General features: G+C 37.9%; 1 protein-coding gene across 1 annotated transcript; it reads right to left on the bottom strand.

Moving 5' to 3' along the window:
• Nucleotides 1–3,629: 3,629 nt before the first annotated feature.
• On the bottom strand, nt 3,630–7,573 carry CCDC201 (coiled-coil domain containing 201). Its single transcript, XM_064703396.1, has 3 exons — nt 6,930–7,573; nt 4,676–5,244; nt 3,630–3,797 (listed from the first exon to the last, which is right to left on the bottom strand). Exons 2-3 carry the CDS (start codon nt 5,222–5,224, stop codon nt 3,711–3,713), a joined length of 636 nt encoding a protein of 211 aa, XP_064559466.1. The 5' UTR covers nt 5,225–5,244; nt 6,930–7,573; the 3' UTR covers nt 3,630–3,710.
• Nucleotides 7,574–14,401: the final 6,828 nt, after the last annotated feature.

Below are 14,401 nucleotides of genomic sequence, written 5' to 3'. Positions count from 1 at the left end.
CTGTCTCTTCCCTCTGTTCTTGGTAATGTTTTTGTTCTTCTCCCTCTAACATCATGCTTAGTCACCATCAGCAGGTAGGTTGTGTAATATCAGGGACAAGTGTACTGAAAACAACTCCATAGGTCAAGGTCATAGCTTCACTCCAAAAGGAAAAATACTGCCCTTAAAGAACACTCTCAATGAGAAGGCTGTTCTGAACTTGCAGTTTTGTCCATGTTGCATATGAAAGTCAGGACAACACCAAAGCTCAAGAGCATGTTGCAACTCTGATTCACATTCATTCATGCAGGAAAGGGGCTTTTTATTTTACAGAACAGGATGTCCTAGGGATTCTCTTCTCATAAGGATCTGGTGTCTGTAGCTGGTAACCTGTTTCGGCCTCAGCCAAAAATCCATACTTAGGGTCTGTAATAATTAGGAAGACTTCTTTTTTAGGGCTGTTGGATTTTACAGCTCCCTTTAAGAATTTTTTTTTTTGCACTGTGATGATATTGTAATATAAATACTCATAAAGCAACTTCATTCATGAAGAAAAGCACTAACCAAACAGTAATTTTGCCATTGTTTCCACTAGAGAATGAACATTAAAAAAGAGTGAAACTGCATACTAGTGGTGCTCCTCCTAAAATCTATTCCTTTCAAAGTATACATACATAGTATGACAGAGAACTAGCCATATCATTTAAACTTAAAAATTTAATTCCAGTTGGTTTGTGAGTCTGCTGGAGAAATGAAAGGAAGTTCAAGCTCTGTAAACAAATACAGAAAAAGAAGAGTTTGTTTGGTGGGGTTTTTTAATTTTTTTTTCCCCTATGGACATTCTTACATGTGAACTATAGTTATAGCAGTATAGTTTTGTAAGTGCAATTTGATATATTTAGTTTCACATTTTCTAGCATCCTGAATTTATAAATTAGACACAAATCTTTCTCTGAGAATACCATTCACTAAGGTCTGTACTATATAGGGCCAGTTGAAATTCCTTGAGATTGTTACATGCAATTAACCATTGATACTGTGGTTGCAGAATGTCAGACACGTGTTGGAAAATCCCTGAAGAACCAGTTGATTGTGTTGATATTCTCATTAAATTCTATAAGCGGTTTTATAACTTTTGCAAACTCATGGACCCTAAATTATTCTAAAACAAATATCACACAGTCTTTTCTATTTATTTTTTAACATTTTAGAGAGGAAATAGAAGTAGTTTGCAAAATCATGAGTCCCCTTGCTTTTTTGCGTCTGTTTGCCTGATAGAGCTTGAAAACTTGGAAACACCCAAAGTCAGTTCTGTGTTACCATTCAGTACAATTTGTTTTCCTCCCCTGGGATTTTATTGGCACCAACTAGCTCCATGAATCTGACAGGGTGGCACCATTGCTCCCTGATAAACCTTCCCATCATTTACTGTGTTCTGAATTTCAGAAGTTTTGTATTACACTTGGAATGAAGCCAAAGATACCTGAGACATTAAGTAGCCATATTCCCTGGATTAATCTTGCATTTAATGTAGCTCAAAGCAGGATTTTAGAAGGAATTTTGCAGCAACTACACCTCCTAAGGTCTGGAACTTGTCCCACACAACCTTTCCACTTGGCCTAACATCATGGAGGGCATCAACCTAAGTAGACAAAACCACTTTGGGGTGTGACAACAGAGTCTGAGTCTTGGCAGAAGACCAGTGTCAGATATCAGAGGGTATCAGGTGGGCAAGGAATCTAACAGTGAAGAGCAGGCACTAAAGACGAAATACATCGGTGTCTTATAAAGAAGGAAAGAGCTAGAGACCAGATTGGAGAAGATATTAAATGAAGAAATTTGAAGACTGAGAAACTGGATGGACAGGAGCCAAGATTGACTTTGAGAGGCAACAGTGAGAAAGAAAAGCAGAAACAGTATCAAGACTTCCTGAGACTAGGATGAGAAACCTGAAGAAGGAGCAACTGGAACTGACTGTCTGGGAAGGTACAAATAAACAAGAGACAGAACTGGGTCATTTGGATTAAGCATTGGGTCATGCAGCCAGACTAATCTGTGCTTTTCCCAGGGGTAGAGGAGGGTTTCACGCAAACCTTGCACTTGCCTGATCTTAGTTCAGCCCCTGGCACAAATCACAGATACTGATGAAATGCCTGCAGGCTCAGGGGGAATAGCAGCACATCTGCAACCATGCCTATTTTATCTCAAAAACAGCTTGGGATCTACACCAGCCAGGAGTTCTTTGGTTGCCAGAGGAACCTGTGGAGGCCAGACAAGCAGCCAGGGTAACACACACAAACAAATTCCAGAACATTAACTAAACTTGAAACCAAGTGAACGTTACTTGGCTCATGAACTGAAGGACACCATCACCCTGGCTACACAGAAAGCCAGGTCTGAGGATAAGGCTGTTCTCCTGAGAAACTCTGAAGAATTTCACTTCAAGAATCATTAGCAAAAACATCCTGATTCCTTTTAAATCCTGAGAGAGATTGTAAAACCACCACTCCACTCTTTCATTTTGGTGTGTAACACAGATGCTATCGATTGGCCTGTCTCATAATGTTGGCATGGGATATACTTGCCCTTCTCTGCCACTTTGGATGTGAGATACAACAAGTTACAGTTTGTGGAAAGGAAATGCAAAAGTATCCCTTGCATCCATTCTTAACTGGCAGCTTCTTTAAATGGGACATCTCCCCTTTGGGGTAGTTAGTGCCTGGAACAGCCGCAAAACCAGTATAAACCAGAAAAGTGCACATGCTACAGCCACACAAGTGCAGAAATAAGTCTATGTAGGTGGTAAATCTGTTCTGGATTCCTGCTGCTGACACTCCATAGACAACTTAAAAATTTCTAAATAACTTTAGAAACTCTGCCTGCATAATCTAAAGATTAAATAACAGACAGCAGTAGAAATTAACATGAATGTTGTGCTTTTTGCATCAAATCTTGATTGATGCTTCAGAAAATTTCTTTGAGTTACATTATCATTTTGACAATACAGCTATCAGGTAAGACACCCTTCTTGACCTCCATGCAGCAGCTCCAGAGGGGAAAAAAGCCAGAAACGCCATACTTAATCCTTGGCTGTGAGTTTTGAGGAAGTATCTCCAATACAACAGTGAGTTGAATTTACAATCTAAGGCTGGGACAAACTGATTTTGAACCAAAACTTCAAAATAGGCGGTCATTAATTGGTAATCTCTAAAGAAGTCCTCCATCCTTGGTGCCTCTCAGTATTTCCTCATCTCACCATGTAGCAGCAAAAACATTCCAAATTGTATCAGCTTTGAAAGAGATTCTCCTTTGGCTAACTAGGATTACACTCTATGTGGCCACTAGGACTTTGTCTAGTGACTTCTTGTTAAGAAAGACAAATAAGCCTGTAAGACTTAAATGCTACATGAAAGATTAAGGCCAGGGATCGCTGTGGCAGGCTGAAGAATGATTCTTAAACATTAAGTTCTTACCCCCTTCTTTATTCTAAGCCTTTTATCCATTACAAATTAACATTAACTCTCCTGTAGAGACAGCCTCTTCTTAACTCTCAAATTATATCTGGCTACTCCAGGATTTAAGAGGAAAGAATGACAAAACAAATAAACAACAGCAAAAGATCCTTTTGGAAGGAAAGAGGAAGCCTAACAGGCACTATAACAGTGTGATTTATTGGAACTCGCCATTTCCACATGATGGATGTGACAGCACTTATCCCACATGTAGCCCAATCAAGCTTCTTCAATTGTCAATTCATGTTTAGTTGCCTCCTCAATGTTTTCAAGTTGACGAAGCAGCCATTCTCTTTCTTTCTTTCTCTGTTACAGAAGAAAAAATATTGTTTAATCAAGCTAATCTATTCAGATACAACCTGCTTTCAAAAACAAACAACCTACACAAAGGACTTATGACCCAACTAAATTTTGGCTGGAGTTTTCCATTTGTTTTAAGCAAAGAAGCTTTAACTCTCAAAGCTGTCAAGTTTTCTTGACACACTCAAGAACAATATGATACAGAGAAAAAACCAAAGCAAAACAGAATTTAACAGCTTCATGCTGACATGACAACCTTCAAAGTCTAACTCTGCAGCCTTCCTATCCTTTCTATGGGCTTTCCACAAGCCCTTAGCAAATAATTAGAGTTTCAGAAAATGGAGTTTTCTGAAACAGACAACCAACACCTGCAGAGCATCTGTTAATCTAAGCTTTTCCCAGAAAACCCTACATTAGTTAAAAGGACTTCTCACAAGATCCCATTTGGAATGACTGTCGTTCTTTTGGATTTAACAGAAAAAGGGGTAAATTAGTTGTTCCTTAAGTTTGATCTGACTTGCTGACATTAAGAAACTTTAGAATTTCAATTACTGATTTCTTCCTATTCTTAAATATCCTCTAAAGAAAGATATATTAAAAAATATACTTTCCCACTTGGGTACACAATGAGTCATACAACCTCACAAGCTGAAGCAGAAAATGCTAGTTTGGAAGTTTGCATGGCATTCTGACTGTGATTAGGAATGGTATCACAGAGTTTAACAGGTTATGATGCAATTCATAAACAGATGTCCTCACTGCTAAAGTTATGGAAATATTCCATTAGTAAACTATTTTCACTTTACTTGAAATAGCTGTATATATTCTGTGTTGGCAGAAGTTTGTGTAACTTAGCTATTGAATAACTAAATGAAAGTCTTTACCTGAAGAGTTTTATTAATTTTCTTCTTTCTGGGTTTTGCTACTGGGGGGTCTTTTATCCCTGGTATTCCGGAAGCAAGACGTAAGGGTTCACTCTCGGGAGTTACTGCAGCATCCATAAATGCTCTGGTGGTAGCTTGAGTTTCTATGTTTGGGACAATCTTGTGAGCTGGCTCTTGATTTGATTCATCAGAGGCCAACACAGTGGAAAGCCTCCTTCTAGAAAACACAAGCCGAGAGCTTTGGCTTTTCTCTTTATTTAGTTCTTGCAAATCAAATGCTGTTGAAAGCGGTCTTGGGGACATAGGAGGGATGTATACATCAGCACGTACTAATGTTACTTGAGATAATGATCTACTTAGATTTGATTTTGGCATTGGAGAGCCATAAACTCTCTTTGTGGCATCTTGGTCCTTGATTGACTGATTTGTCAGATCTAAAGAAGATGGAATTGTTCTTGAGAACACTGAGTCCACTGGGGTGCTGTGTTTCACCGTTCTCTTTTTCAGAGATCTTTTAACATTCAGAAAAGAATCATCTTCCTCTGACATCTTGAAGTCAGGTTTATTTCCTTAAGAAAATAAAAAGATTGTGTCATTGTTCATGCTGTAAAAGATGCAATGTAAGCTGCTTTTTAGCAGCAAGCTGTTAAATCAAATCTGAAGTGTTTCTATTTTCATGTCTATATTCTGTCTTTACATTGAATTTATCCTTTATATAGATCAGTGTTCAGGCATTTAGAAGAGCCATATTGAAAACAGAACATGAGAACACATTTGGTCACACATCCAACACTTACTACTCTTCTCTCAGCCTTCTGCATGAGGAGCTCCAAGTGTGCTAGAATTTTTAAAGGTCTTTAATTAACTGCAACATCATTAAGATAGTGTTTCCTCCTTCCAGGTGGATAAATAATATACTTTTGGGGTTTCAGCTGCTAACACTGTATATGCAGATGGCAGAAGGACTGCTGTTGTGTAGCAAGAAATCAAGTGCTCTAAAGAGATGGGCAGAGAATTTCTGGATTCACCAATTATCTCTTAACCAAACTGCTATTTTTTCCCCTTAATTCCTTGAAAAGGGGCTCACAAACATCTAATTCCCTTCTATTTACTTGACAGTTTTCTTACTTCAGCTGACCCTAAGTTTGATTCTAAAAAATATACGTTCTTTGCAAGTATATTTTCAACTGAATTTACAATGGTAAGCTTGCTTTTGCAAGTAGCATTATCCCTATCCATTTGCAAACCCCCAAAGAAATAAACTCTGCTTCTTGGGCAGAAAAGCCCAAGATGAAGATATCTGATTTGAGGTATAGTTAAGATAAATACCTAAATCAGGTGAGCAGTTAAGTACTCCTAGTAATTGTTGTAATCTTTGCTTTCATTAGGTTGTTCAGATATTTCATGCAGATTGATTGCCCCATATTCTAAGCTGTATGTAGATTGCAGCCTTGGAAGGGCAAAATAGGACTACCATGAAGCAGGGCACAAGAAGACAGGGAAGTATATTTGCTGAAGTAAAAGGTATTAGTTCTCCATTCTTTGTCAATGTTTTGCACCTATGTAGTGTCTAAGTTTTCTAGTAGAGTTTCACATCCACTTTGTGTTTCTAAACACACAGGAAGCAAGACATAGGGCATTGATTCTTCAATACAGCAGAAGTCAGGCGTTTATTTGTTTTTGGTTGGTTTTTTTTCCCTCACAAAGAGGGAGGTGTACTCCATAATAATTTTTATTTGGATACTCATTTCTTCTCTCACTTCTTAGAAGTGCTAGCTTGTGTTACATAGGCAGCACTCAGCCTACAGAGACTGCCTTTTTCCTTTTCTGTTTAAACAGATTGACTTCCTTTAGTCTTTATCATAGAAGTGTAGATGGTTAAGCTTACAAAGGGAGTAAGGAGGATTTTACAGCCCAGCACTCCTCCCCAAACCTGTCCTCAGCTATGTATTTTAACACTTTCCCCTTCATCATTAAATGGTCAATTAAAAGCTATTTCTTTCTTAAAGTATTTTTTAACAATTTTTTCAAACAAAGCTTTTGTAGAAAACAACAATGATTTTTTTTATTTCACATTTCTCTATGTTTTAGAAAGATAAATATGTCTAAGCAACAGGTTTTCCTGCTCCAACACCACTATAGGTAAAAGAGAGAAATCTATTAACAACAGAGAAATATAAACTATTTGAGAATATCAAAGTGTATCACAGAGAATGCATTTTACAGGAAATTTGACAAAATATAGCAGACTTACCAGATCTATCAGGTTCTAGCTGATATCTTCCTTCCTTCCTTCCTTCCTTCCTTTTTTAAGTAATCTAGCTTCAGCTGCTACTTCCCTGCTTATAAACCTGTTCATCCTGGCCATCCTTTGCTACAAACACTCCCTAATTAACATGTTTAGCATTTTTAGGGAGTATCAACATTGCTTCCAAATGAATAAATAACTAAATAGAAATCTAGGATTAATTAATCATAGGAAAATGGGCTAGCCAGCTTATCTATATGCTATATTTATTGGTATTTAATCTCTGCTGTATGCTGCCTATTTCAATCACAAAAATACTCTAGTGGTTAATTGGCTTCACATGGCTGTATAAGGCACATTGAGGATCTGGTGCAAGATGGATGTATGTTGATGGAGTATATTGCCATCTTGATTTTATTTTCTCACTGCTTTTCTCGTTCAAAAAATAAATGGGAAATTAATGTTAAAGCTGCCATGAAAAAGCTCTTATTTTAGGAAAATAGGAAGTGAGAATAAGCTGAAAAACTGTAAATTTCAGTGTGAACGTTATGGTGTTTGCAGCTAACAGCTAATGACAGCATTTTATCTTGAAGCATATGCTTTCAAAGTGTCAGCTCTTAGATTAGAGTTCCATTGGTTTGGAACGGTATGGTTTAGGTGGAGGACTGTAATTTTTATCAACTGAAAAGCAGCTGGACTACACCAGTCCTGAATTGCAAGTCAGCTCTGTGGTAGCTGACTGTAAACAGCTGTTATCACAATGCTGTAGAGCAAGAACAGGTGTGAGGGAGCATGTGCACAAATCGTGGGGTGGCCCTTTTGACAAAGCATGACCTGTGGACCTTGAAGCTGATGAGACAGACCTAATTTCACAGTTTTATGTGGATGACCTGGGTTTGTAGAGTGCATCTAGAGCAGACAGAGGGGCAAAAGCACTGATCTCACAGGAATTTGAACTTTTGGTTCCAGGCAGTCTGGGTATTTCAAACCTAATCATAAACCACTCTCTCTTGCCACATTAATAGTTTTACTATGAATAGAGAATTGGAGCTACCAGTTCAAAATTTAGAAGTAGCAGTCTGTCAGTATATGGATAAAGTTGCTAGGCTCAAGTTATGTGCCCCCCAGGAGCTGAAAGAGAGCTTGAGAAATGGAGGCACACTACAATCACATGGATTGCATGAGTAAATATCTTGGAAATAAATAGTCTGTCCAGGATAAGCTATTTATTTTCTAAACTCCCAGGGGAAGTTCCTACAGTAACATTTTGAGAATTAAACAAAAACTATTTTGAGATACTTGTGGCTGGGAAAAAAAAGTCTCAGCCCTTTATAAACACAGACTAATCTTTACCTCATTTTGAATATTTGTAGTTAGTTTTCATACCTTGTGGCTTGGTGAACAAACCCACCAGGCCAGTCATTCTGTGCCTTGCAGGTCCAGCAAGCCAGTTCCTTATATAGTACAGAGCACAGTGATGTCTTGACATGGTGTAACAATGTTTGTGCTGTCCTGCTGTACTGTGGCACATAATATCACCTCTCCTAGCAGGGCAATGATGCAGACAACACTGAGCAGCATGAACCTGCATGAGAAGCTTTTTGGGGTGCTGAGAAAATTGCTGACATAATTTCGCTGGACTCCTTCAAAACCACATGGCCTTGCCTCCCAGCTGGTGCTTGGCACTCCTTGCTGCGCTTGTCCTCACTTTTTGTGTCCTTTTCCATGGAATCTCACAGTCTGCAAGTGCTGTCTGTAGCTGCATCATCTTTATGTCTACCTTACATGGCCGTTTCTGCAAAACTCTTTAGAAACAGCTTCCCCCTTTTCTAAAAAGCATTTTCTTTCTCTTTTTTCTAGAACCTTGCTAAATATTCTCAAGAGACAAGTTAATAGATTTGTAAATTGTTCTTTCTGCTAGTAATGGTTTATCTTACGTCTTACAGATCCATCTCTTTATCGAGTGGTGGCAGAATGTTACAAAGAATAGGAAAGACATAACTGTACAGAGATAAGACAGAAAAGAGTCCAATATTAATTTAAGAATCAGAGCTCAGTAGAAATCTGCAGTGATGAACCTTGGTCTCTGTGTATCTGTAGCCATATTTTATGTCTGAACAGGAAACACAAAAACTGAGGCTTGAGTGACACCTTGAAAGCTTCTTGCATCTTTTGAAGAATGATGCATACTGTCTCCTGAGCTCAGACCTATTCATTATAAATAATTCCTTCACTAAATTTACATTCCTTGGAATGATCATCTTTATCCTCAGCATTGTCTACTTGATATTTTGAACAATAACTTCAAAGGTTTGGATACAGCCTTTTGGCCTATATTTACACACAATTCCTCTCATTTGTTGCATAAAGCAAGATGGCACTCAATTCTAGCAATGTTAATATATATCTTCATATATATTGTATCAAACTCCCCCTCCTTTAGGCTTATGTCTTGAAAGATAATTTGTTGATCTCATTTTAGGAGATAATTTAATCTTCTTTCTAAATTTATTTAAAAAATACAAAACATACTTAGGTTATTGCATTCCCTTAAATTAAACATTTTCTGAATTTTTTTACTTCCAAAACCAGCAAAAGTGGGTAATATAAAAACAGGATAATGTTTTGTTCAAATTTCAGCCCCTTCATTCCAGTGCAAATACTTCAATTCACTTCAAAGAGATGGAATTTTGGGGAGGCTTCATCTGGAAAAGGGAAATAATAGAATTATTTTTCAGTTTACCAAGGAATAATATACACAGAGGGACAAAAATGGACACCTTTCTCCCTTTGTCTTCTGGTTTGTTTTGAGAGACTGAAATTCCTCAATTTTTGCTCTTTTAATTTCTTCATTTTCTAGTCTGAGGATGTTGCCAAACAGTTCTCCTGAAGGGAACTTGTATTCTGAACCAGTCCTTAACTCATATGCTTCCCTAACATATTTTCTTGAATTGGATGTGAAATCTAATTTGTAAAGTCACAAATCTTGCATAAGTCTCCAAGCTAGGTGCTCTCCAAGGGCTAGGTGCAGTCTTTCCCGTGCAGAACACTAAGAGGCCCTCTCCCTGCTCTTGCAACTAGTCTGATGTTTTTAGGCACAGAGGGTCATTCCAAGTACGTAAAAAGAAATAGGAGCTGGCAAGTAGAACTCAGCATTCTACTCTGTCTGATGACCTGTGGTGGAATGCCGCTTGAAGCATTATAAGGTACAAGGAAGAGCCAGAGGAAGCATGGAAATGGTGGTGAGGAGCAAAAGGAGAATGAAAGGAGGAAATTAAGAGAGGGACACAAATTTGAAAATGTTTTCCTAAATTTAGACTCATGTAGAAAGAATAAATTAGAAGGAAGATAAAAGGAGTGCACAAAACAAAAAAAAACCAAGCAACAAAAAAAAAAAAAAAAAAACAAAAAAAAAAACAGAAAAAAGCAAATCAAAAAAGCCCAAAGAAAGGGAAAGGATTTAATTGTTTCCTAAGTGATTTAGAAGACTTGGGCCCAAATTACAAGCTATTTATGGATGAAACTCCATAAAAATACAAATCTGATTCAAATCCACATAAACTATCCTTCCTGTGTCTGAGTTTTGTATATAGGCAAGTCAATCAGGAGTCCTCTAAGAGTTGCTGATCAGACCAAGCTCTGATAGGAAAATAGAAGTGAAACATTTTAATTGCTAATGTGAAGTCTAAAATGAGCAGGGAGCCTCATCATGAACTAACCTCTGCAGAATAGTGCCTCCTTTGGGACTGGAAAGCATTATGGTACAGTGGGCAAATGGAGAAGTGATTCTGTCCCAGTAAGCTCCTTGGGCAGCCACAGATGTTGAAATGGAAAGACTGCAACACATTCTGTGGACTTTATCTCTTCAAGTGTATAAAGCTGCACAGAGGGATCCAGTGAAACTGCACTAACTTTACAAAAGTGCCTCAGAGCTATTTCCACTTATTTCAGTAGGAATTACATGTCTCCACTGAGAATCCTGAGTTTTGTGATAGGGTAAATAGGGGGAACTGGCATTTTATCTATCTATCTACTCTACACTTTAGAGTAGAATAGAAAATAACAGATTAGAATAGAAAGGAATAGAATATTTCAGTTGGAAGGAATCTTTAATATTCATCTAGTCCAACTCCTGACGCTTTAGACTGACTAAAAGCTACAGGATGTAATTAAGGGTAAATGACTCGGAATGACTCTTAAACACTGACCGGCAAAGAGAATCAACCACCTCTCCAGGAAGTCTTTTCCAGTGTGTATTTTATTTACCCTCTTGGTAAATAAAAGCTTCCTAATGTCCAGTCTAAACCTCCCACAATGAACATGGCTTTGAGCCATTCCCCCATGCCTTGGCATTGGATACCAAGGAAAAGAGATTAGGACTCCTGTCTCCCCTTCCTCTCAGGAATCTGTGAGGTCACACCTCAACCTCCTTTTCTCCAACCTAGACAAAACCAGTGTCCTCAGTGTAGCATGTCTGCCAGCCCCTTCACCAGCAAAACCTTTGCTGAAACCTTCAGAAACCAAGGACAATATGAATCCTTTGTAGTCTGTTAAACAAACTTTTCAGTGCCTGAAAAGCATTATGTACAATCTTGTTCTTCAGCAATTTTAAGGTTTTTGCCTTTTGGAACACTTTCTTCATATGTTGTTTATAATGGTAATGTGAAAGTGGTACCTTTGCAGTGTTGGAGGTTTCCATTTTTCAGTGTGGCAATGACTTTTTCCTGGACAGAGGCAAGATCAGTGTCTGTCTACAGTGTCCAGAAACAGATTTACGTACAGCATAATTGTCATTCAATCTGATCATAGGAGCACCTCATAAGGAGCCTGAGAGGAAAGCTTTAGGGAATCCTGGATAAATGGGTGTAGCAATTTAATAACCTCTCAGTAAAAAAATGGCTTTTAACTAGCAATACACTGATGTGTGCTTCAGGTTATATATTTCTACAGGTTTTGGTTATGACTGTTATGACTGGACAACAAATCCAATTTTGTGCATTCAAAACCATGATCTTTAATTACTTACTGGGTTTCATGGCTGCTCATAAAGTCAAACTCTTATTTAAATGTCTAAATTATCTTCCATATGATTCATTTCAATAAGAGTTTAAGGAACAAGGAGACTTGGCACTTTGTCTCTGAACCATTTCAAGTAGTCTTAAAAGCTTTTTATATGGGTGTCAATATAAATTTTTCACTGAGTTCCACCAGTTACCGGGAATTGGAAGTGGTATTCTAACAGTCAATTTTTTTTTTTTCTGATTTAATGTAATAGTTGGACTGAAGAAACAAGTTCCTTAAGGAACATACCTTTACATGTCAGAGAAAAGTTCAGTGCCACGTCCTCCCTCAGTTTAGACCAGCTCTGCCCTCAGATAAAGTCCCTTCCTTTCTATGTGAAAGGAAGATTAGTTTGTACACATAAAAAGATGCTACAATATGAAGATCAATTATGAAAGCTTAAAGCATTGAAAATTGTTGTATCTTTGTTAAATAAGGTTATAATACAAGTAGCCAGTCTAAAACCATTGTGGGGGATGTCAAATTGAAAAAAATGTAACTTTTTTATATAGAAGTCTGGAGGATCAATATTTAACTTCAAAAAATCTAATTACCTCTGTAGTAAGAAGTCAGGTGTACTTTAATAGAAGTAGAGATCATTGACCTTGATAAAATCAATATGTTACCACTGCCTTTGTAATTGCGTCAATGATTCCTCTTCATTACACTCTTTTCTTACCAGAATGCCACTATGTGTTCTGTCTGCATGTTGTTTATTCACTAGTCAGTGTCCTATACACTTTCTACGTGTTTCTACACCCCACAAGTCAATCTGAGTTAATATTCAACTGAGACCTTTCCACAGTAACTTGCTGTGTCTTTTCTGATACAACTGCTCCTTTTTAATTATGGTGACAGAGCTGCTGAGGAGCCCATAACAGTATTGCCAAAGTTCAATAAACATACTGAGTAACTATAGAGTTTGGGGGAAAACAGTCTGTGCTGCTTTCCTGACCTTTGGCAATAATATGAGCCCAGTTTGGCCAAACAAACACCTAGCTTCAAATCTCTCAGCAACCAGAAAATGATGGATTTGTTTTACTTTATTACGTCCAATAATAAACTATAAGTGCCGTGTTTGTGCAGTGCAGTAGCATGGCCAGACTGAGTATAGTCCTGCGCAGGAAGTAAGGCCAGGAGAATATAAATGGCTCTTTCTTGCCACCTTAGAATTGTGCAGATGAATCTCCAGGTGGTCTAAGCTGAGGGGTAAGCTAATTAATCAATCAGAGTTCCTCTGACTTAGTGAAGCAGAGCACTTTTGATAGGGAAGCTCATCTGCTTGGTCTGTGATGGTGTGATAATTTATGTTACACCATCTCTATGAAAGACATCATTGGCATCTTCAGAGTGTGCCTTGTAAATGAAAAGGTTCTTGATAATAATGATTACTTCATCACTAGCTTCTTCCTTTCTAACTCTTTATGGCTAAATCTAATAGCAGTTAACAAATGTCTGATTATAAGTACAGGAACAGCGTAAGCCTGGGAGACTTATATTAATGTAATATTAAAAACTAGTTTCTATTCTGAGCTTTGAGCCTGGAAACCTATGCAAACTCTTGCTGAAGTTGACAGCAGAAATAATCTACACAAGACTGAATATTAGAATCAGACCAGGATTCCTAACCAGCCCGAATATACCTCAAGATCCCCATTCTTAAATGCTCTCTTGGCAGTTCAGAGGGTTTCATAAGAGCCAAAAATGTCACAGACAATCTCCAATACATGGCTCACTTTATAGCTATGACTCTTTTTTTCCATCATAATGGCCCAAAGAAGAATATGGTCCATGATTTGACAACTGTATAATTGTTTCCTTCCATTGAACATCATGTTCTGCCAGCAGAAACGGCATTAGGTGACCCACTGCTCTAGGGAATGGCTGCAAAACTGGAAGACTTCGACATAGATACAATGGCAATGCACCAAGGTACACAATGGACAATGTACACAATGTTCTCATTTTCTATTCTCCCATTCTGCCTATTTGAAGTCGACAATGTCCTCCGGTAATATTTTTGGACAAGAACCTCAGTTTCAGTCCTGGGTGGTTTATGCTATGGAAATGCTGTCTGGAATTCCTCATGTCCAAAAGTGTTACCAGAGGGGTAGCACTCTCATACTGATCCTGCCTCATTCTTTAACCAAAATGAATGCTCATACTGTCTCTGAATTGATTTGGTTGTGTAATGAGACATGGCAGAAAAAAGTCTCCAAGTAATGACCTGAGTCATCAACATATGTGCCTGTGAGTGTACATATTTCATACATGGGTATAAATAGCTCTGTGTGTATTCATGTACATAGAATTCCCCAAAACAACACGCAAAAGGTTACACATTTATTATTTAGAGAAAATCTTAAAATACCAATGTGGCAGAATAGGTACAGTGAAGGTGAAGGACAGATTTTTAG

The sequence above is a fragment of the Zonotrichia leucophrys genome, chromosome 2 (genome assembly GCF_028769735.1).
Source record: "Zonotrichia leucophrys gambelii isolate GWCS_2022_RI chromosome 2, RI_Zleu_2.0, whole genome shotgun sequence".
NCBI classification, from domain to species: Eukaryota; Metazoa; Chordata; class Aves; order Passeriformes; family Passerellidae; genus Zonotrichia; species Zonotrichia leucophrys.
The sequence above is the reverse complement of the archived record's forward strand: the minus strand, read 5'-3'. Positions and strand labels throughout refer to the sequence as shown.

Excerpts from the sequence above, each read along its gene's own strand:
- CCDC201 (XM_064703396.1), bottom strand. The coding sequence starts at position 5,224 with ATGTCAGAGGAAGATGATTCTTTTCTGAATGTTAAAAGATCTCTGAAA. Across the intron at positions 3,798-4,675 it reads AAATTAATAAAACTCTTCAG|AGAAAGAAAGAAAGAGAATG; the intron begins GTAAAGACTTTC and ends CTTCTGTAACAG.